The sequence below is a fragment of the Gobio gobio genome, assembly GCF_949357685.1.
Source record: "Gobio gobio genome assembly, chromosome: 22".
NCBI classification, from domain to species: Eukaryota; Metazoa; Chordata; class Actinopteri; order Cypriniformes; family Gobionidae; genus Gobio; species Gobio gobio.
Window position 1 is genome coordinate 45,143,355 of NC_137118.1, and position 7,500 is coordinate 45,150,854.

Here is a 7,500-nt window from a genome sequence, read left to right on the forward strand (position 1 = left end):
TGAACGTTAGAAATGATGTCTGAAATAAGTTAAAAAGTTAAATAGAAATGTTTTTAAAAAACGAATAAAAATGATGGAAGCATATAAAATATCCAAATATGACTGTAATAGTAAAATAACACTGATCAAAAATCTGATCTTTCAATATGAAGAGTTTATAGAGGCATTTCTCATCAAACTCTTCCCAGACTCCCATGCTCTGATTCCTGGGATTTTACATAATTCCCATGATGCAAGGGGGCTCTGTGTGGTTGCTAGGGTGTTGCTAAGGTGTTCTATGTGAGAGGAGAGAAGCCAGTATAAAAACGGGAGTGTGCGAGAAAGAAGGAGGAAAAAAATGGCAGTAACACTTTCCTTAAAGCCCTTTTATATATAAAGCAATATATATTTTTATAAAAAATTGTAACCAGACTTAAAATGCATTATAATTTGAATTGCAGATTTTGGTTGTTTGTCTTTTATTTGAATGCATCTAAAGATGTGTTCAATTAATTGAAAAGTATTATAATTAGGGCTGTCAAAAGATTAATCGCATCCAAAATAAAAGTTTGTGTTTACATAATATATGTGTGTGTGTACTCTGTTAATTATTATTTATATAGAAATACACACACAAGCATGTATATATATATATAAGAAAAAAATATTATTTTTATATATAAAACATTTATATTTATATATATTATAGATTATATAAATGTATATACAGTATTTACATGCAAATATTTCTTAAATATATACATGAATGTGTGTGTATTTATATATAAATAATAATTAACAGAGTACACACACATATATTATGTAAACAAAAACTTTTGTTTTGGATGCGATTAATCGCGATTAATCTTTTGACAGCCTTAATTATAATGCATTATTGTCACAGTTCACCAGTGTGAGTGCCCGTGATCACCACCAGAGGGCACTCCAACCCGGACTGTCATTCCATCAAAGACTACATTACCCATAATCCTTTGCACAGACTCATCAGCACTCATTGTTTACACCTGTCTCTCAGTTCTATAACGTAACTGCTCTGAGACAGACTGGTTGAGGATCCAAATGCAGCTTAATTGAAGGGTAATCCACAATCGTAGTCAAAAACAGGCAAAAGGTCACATACAGGCAAGCAGTCCAAACAGGCAAATGGGTAATCCACGGAACAGGCGAGTAATCCAAGACCAAGAGACAAGAAACCAGGGAGAATGCTCAGAAATGCAGTAGATACAACAAACAAGACTTCGCAATGAGTGAACATGGTTTATATAGACTGAGGTAATGAGGTAAATGAGACACAGGTGCAAACAATGAGTGCTGATGAGTCCGGGCAAGGGATTATGGGTAATGTAGTCTTTGATGGAATGACAGTCCGGGTTGGAGTGCCCTCAGGTGAAGATCACAGGCACTCACACTGGTGAAAATTATTCATAAAATCATACAATGCATTATAAGGTGTTTTACAAGGCACACTGGAAACCCAAATAAGTTGGCAAAACTAAAGAAATCATATTCAAAATTCTATTTTTTTTAAGTTAAGAAAATTAAACTAAGTAAGCAGAACTGCCATTTTTATTTCGTTCTCGTACATTTTAATAGTTTTTAAGCTAATTAATTTCACTTACAATGATCATGTAATCTCAACTTAAATATTTTTAGTTGTGGAAACATGGCTAGCTATTACGAGCTAATTTAGTAAATGTTTACTTGGTAAAATTGGTAACACAATGCTTTGGTAGCATTAGTAAAGCGTAATAATTGCTGAATGAGTACAGCAATATCTGTTTTTACACACAAAAACATAATATAACACTTAATTTTAGCATTTACTCTCCATTTTGAGTATCATGGCAAAGCAATAGAAATCAGATACATTTAAAGGAAACAAGTTAATAAAACTTAAAACAATGGAACAATTCAAGGCCTGTGCACACTGGGACGCTTATCGCCAGCGTTTTTCGTGGTGTTTTAATGTAACTTCAGCAGCTCCAGGCACATGAACTAAAGTGCCGTTCTCATTGGTCGGACGGTTTTTAACGCGGCGCGTCAAAAAAAAACAAAGGCATGTTTTTTAAATGACGCTTTTTTACGCCTGTTTTGCGCGTCGGTGTGCACACTCACATTGGCGCCCTTTGTATAGTCACAAGGCGTTAAATGTCGGCGATAAACGCGCGTGAAGATTGTCCTGGTGTGAACAGGCCTTCAGAGTATGTGTCAGTTTTTAGTGAACTCAAAAGAAAAAGAAACGTCTAAATACTCATAAAAGTTCAATTGATTGAACTCATTTGTTTAATTTAGGTTTACCCTACTCAAACTACTTTATTATTTTGAGCGTTGTTTTGTAGAAAGTGAATTGCTTTCTTTAAAGTGCATTTCGTTTTGTATAAATTGTATGTTAATTTTAATTATTTATTATTTGATTTTTTTGCATGAGACTACTTTCAAAAACGAAACAAAAATAGTACAATAAATTTAGAAAAAATAGCTCTTAGTAATTTTTGTCTTGTTTCTAGTATAAATATTTAAACATTCTTAAATCAAGATGCATTTACTAGATAAGTACAATATAATGTCCTTTGTCCTGCTGCTCTTAGTCACATACCTGAAGCTCATTCCTTATGCAGCTTATTATGCGGGCTATTGTGTTCTTTTGTCATTATTCATCAGATATCATGCCTCCTCGCATACTGGCTTTGTGAAGAAAAATTGTCTTACAAATTTTAAATCAGTGTATTGTTTTATGTGAATGAGTAGGCTCAATGATTCTCACATCACAACTCTTGGCAACAACACCCATTATTCAAAAGTCTTGTGGACACATATCTATTGTGTGCTTTGAGGCCTTAATTAAATTATTTTTTTTTTTTTTCTCAAAAACCATGCATAAACATTTTTCTCTCAAAAATACAAGCATGCACACACATGTTGCTCACATATTATGGTAGCCCAGTTTGTGCTGAATACAGTGTAATTATCCGTCCTTTTTGCCATTAATGTGTTTATAAGCAACTGAAAAAAACACAAATGTAAGAGCATGTCAAAACTTCTAAAGGCCCCAAAACAGCTCAGACTCCTAGGGGTTAAGTAAAGCGTTGCCAACATGTTTTGGTAATGTTTAATCAAAATGCAATAACTTGCATCCAATTTGTTTCAACTTAAAAAAAAAGTGTTCATGTTGCCTTGAAATTTTACGTTTAGTCAACTCAAAAATCCAAGTGGTCACTTATGTCACATTTCAAGTTGACTAAACTTTACATTTGAATGCAGCACACACACTTACTTTTGTATTTGAGTGCTGTTTAGAAACATTTGAGCTAATATCTGCAATGCATCGCCTACTTTTCATCATCCAACTACATCTCGACTCGTTGAATATTCTGTTTCAATGTCAGTAAAATGGTTGGGACTTAAAAAAAAAAAAGGTTTTCTAAAGAAGAGAAAGTTCTTTGTGGCACTTTTGTGGTTCACGTATGACGTCAAGCTGTCAAGCCTTTATTTTGAAGCGTTTGTGTGTCTGTATTCTGCATGATGTGCTTTACTGCACACTTCAACTTCCTCAACGCTGAACTCGAGATGCTCTTACTGGCACTCTTAGATATGGGAATGCAATTGAATTTCCTTACATGCGAGTGTGTGTGAGTGATATTGCCCAGCAGACCGTATCTGATCTAATAAAAAGACTTACTGATCCATGAAGCCGCGTGTAACATCGGAGGATTTAGGCTGCGACATGCACTTCCACACGAGCCCCTCCTGGCTTTAAACATCCATCCGGCATTACAGTCCAGTCGGATTCCTAGCAGACAGGCGCTCTAATTAAAGCAATTATTAGAGGAGAGGTGTGACGCCGATCGCAGCGATCACAGCCCGGGAACGACAGACAACACAAGCCTGAGGATGACAATATCTACGGCCACTAATGATAGCGTCTGAAGACTTTGTTACGTTAGGACACATTCGTTAACATCACTGGCATTAGAACAACATCAGCACATTTCCTGGAAGTGAGCAGTTGAGTTACAGACATACACAAAATCTCATTGAGCTGGATTCAGAATAACCGAACTCATTGTGCGCTGAAGGCAGATGGAAAATTGTGTGCACAATATTAGCACAGCGTCTCATGATGCTCTGACGACACACATCACTCGTGTCTCGAGTCTTTTTGACAGACAGGGCGAGCTTTCACAACAGATGAATTTACCCAACAAGGTGGAGGAAGTACGTGTGCAATGACAGTCACACATGCTCTATCTAACGGCATTAAGCTTGCATTAATGCTGCAAAGCCCAGCAGAACCCAGAAAAAGAAAAACATTAGGACGCCCTCTAGTGGAGAAGACACAGATCATAAAACTGCACCGTTTCATTAGTGGGTGACAAAAGAAGCACTATAATCATGATAATAATAATAGTTACTGAGCTGCCATATATTCCATTAGACGTTATTTATCAGAACGAGCTGTGTGAAGCTGCATGATTAATCACTAAAAGATCGTCAATGTGATTCAAACACCCACGCAAACCACACGGTTTCATTATTTCTGTGTTATATATATATTCATATTATCAAAGAAGAACTGAGATGAAAGTTTATACAGGGCTTGACGCTTACTTTTCCCCCCAAGGAGCACTTAGAAACCACAAAACCAGTCATAAGGGTCATTTTTTTTAATTGAGATGTATATATCACATGAAAGCTGAATAAATAAGCGTTCCATTGATGTATGGTCTTGTTAGGATAGGGCAATATTTGGCCGAGATACAACTATTTGAAAATCTGGAATCTGAGGGTGCTTAAAAATCTAAATATTGAGAAAATATCCTTTAAAGTTGTCCAAATGAAGTCCTTAGCAATGCTTATTACTACTAATAATACATTTCGGATATATTTATGGTAGGAAATTAACAAAATATCTTCATGGAACATGATCTTAATATTCTAATGATTTTTGGAATGAAAGAAAAATTGATAATTTTGACTAGATATGCACCGAATCCAGATTTTTGGGGTTTGGCTGAATACCGAATCCACTGGTTAAGATTCTGCCGAATCCGAATCCTACTCCCATCCTCAGTCCATTATCACAGTAAACACATTAATGAAATAAACAACGTCCACAGCAGTTTTAATTTAATTTAATTTTCATTAAGAATAGGCAACATTATGCCAGGATGACTGCCCTTCCTTTGCCGCACCTGAAGTTGCTGTATTTTGGCTGCTGTCTGTAGATTCCCTCATGCACAACTCGTATTCTTTTGGATGTTTCAAACGCAAATGTTTTAACAGCAGCTATTGTTTAGGGTGCTTGCCACCACGAGACAAATCTATATATATAACTATATATAAACATGTTTTGCCATACTACTGTTATTTTGACATTACTGATATACTATTATAGTTTTTTATTAATATTTTGGATTCAATTTAATTTTTATATTTTCTGCTTTTATTTTAATTTTAGTTGAAAGTAATTTAGTTGTTTGTAGTAGTTTTTAAAAATGTGTGTATAGTTTTTAATAAATTATTTCAGTTTAAGTTTGGTACATCAGGTTAATGAAAATAAATTAAATATCATTTATTTTCGTTCAAAAACACAGATTCATCCAGTAATGAAACAAGTGAAGACTTTATGAGTGAGTCATTGAATCATTCCCTCAAGAGATTCGTTCAAAAACACTGATTCATCCAGTAATGAAACAAGTGAAGACTTTATGAGTGAGTCATTGAATCATTCACTTAAGAGATTTGTTCAAAAACACTGATTCATCCAGTAATGAAACAAGTGAAGACTTTATGAGTGAGTCATTGAATCATTCACTCAAGAGATTCGTTCAAAAACACTGATTCATCCAGTAATGAAACAAGTGAAGTCTTTATGAGTGAGTCATTGAATCATTCACTCAAGAGATTCATTCAAAAACACTGATTCATCCAGTATTGAAACAAGTGTTCATGAGTGAGTCATTGAATCATTCACTCAAGAGATTTGTTCAAAAACACTGATTCATCCAGTAATGAAACAAGTGAAGTCTTTATGAGTGAGTCATTGAATCATTCACTCAAGAGATTCGTTCAAAAACACTGATTCATCCAGTATTGAAACAAGTGAAGACTTTATGAGTGAGTCATTGCATCATTCACTCAAGAGATTCGTCCAAAAACACTGATTCATCCAGTATTGAAACAAGTGTTCATGAGTGAGTCATTGAATCATTCACTCAAGAGATTTGTTAAAAAATACTGATTCATCCAGTAATGAAACAAGTGTTCAAGAATGAGTCATTGAATCATTCACTCAAGAGATTTGTTCAAAAACACTGATTCATCCAGTAATGAAACAAGTGTTCATGAATGAGTCATTGAATCATTCACTCAAGAGATTCGTCCAAAAACACTGATTCATCCAGTATTGAAACAAGTGTTCATGAGTGAGTCATTGAATCATTCACTCAAGAGATTTGTTAAAAAATACTGATTCATCCAGTAATGAAACAAGTGTTCAAGAATGAGTCATTGAATCATTCACTCAAGAGATTCGTTCAAAAACACTGATTCATCCAGTAATGAAACAAGTGTTCATGAATGAGTCATTGAATCATTCACTCAAGAGATTCGTCCAAAAACACTGATTCATCCAGTATTGAAACAAGTGTTCATGAGTGAGTCATTGAATCATTCACTCAAGAGATTTGTTAAAAAACACTGATTCATCCAGTAATGAAACAAGTGTTCAAGAATGAGTCATTGAATCATTCACTCAAGAGATTTGTTCAAAAACACTGATTCATCCAGTAATGAATCAAGTGTTCATGAGTGAGTCATTTACCCATTCACTTAAACCATTTTCTTTATATAATTTATTCTAATTAAACTGACCGCAGCCATTAATATTTTCTCAGAACCTTTAGTAAATTAAATTATTTAGATGTCAGTTCAGAATAGTAGGATAATCACAATCTCTGAAACAAAAAAAGGGTGATTCTCAATTCCTCCAGTCAAGCATCTCTATCTCTGTCTAGTAAATGCATGAGAACTATTCTTAAATGTGAGATGTGCGTAAATGCAAAGGAAAGCTGTTTCACCAATAACTCGTTTGGTGTAACACTTGAGGTTTGTGAAGGAAACTGAAGAAAAAAAAAAAACGCATCAAGGCAATTTATCAACATACTGGGCCAAAGCCAGTTCCTCTTTCAACATGAATATCACACGATTTCCCACATCCTAAACTGATCTATGCGATAGTAAATGCAAACGCATGCTAGGAATTAATTACATTTAAAATATGTTCAAATGGAAAACAGCTGTTTTAAATTGTAATAATATTTCACTGTTTTACTGTATTTTTGATCAGATAAATGCAGCTTTGATGAGAAGATTATAAACATCTGACAAACGCCAAATAGCGTAGAATGAGAAAAATAGTCTCATTTATATATTGCTGCAAAAATAGCAATTAATTACATTAAATATAGTATATTTTTTATTATTATAACTAAAAACAAA

At 34.2% G+C, this 7,500-nt stretch overlaps 1 protein-coding gene across 7 annotated transcripts in view; it reads right to left on the bottom strand.

Annotated features, from left to right (window-relative positions):
- The window catches only part of LOC307118638 (3',5'-cyclic-AMP phosphodiesterase 4D-like), a 444,553-nt gene that overhangs the window by 77,267 nt on the left and 359,786 nt on the right, over positions 1 to 7,500 (bottom strand). Inside the window, exon 2 of one of the 7 annotated variants that reach the window (XM_079804335.1) lies at positions 3,680 to 3,790. The exons of the other annotated variants lie outside the window; for them this stretch is intronic. Within the exon in view, the coding sequence (XP_079660461.1) occupies positions 3,680 to 3,726 (47 nt within the window). The 5' untranslated portion in view covers positions 3,727 to 3,790. The remainder of the gene's footprint in view (positions 1 to 3,679; positions 3,791 to 7,500) is intronic. 7 annotated transcript variants of the gene reach the window in all.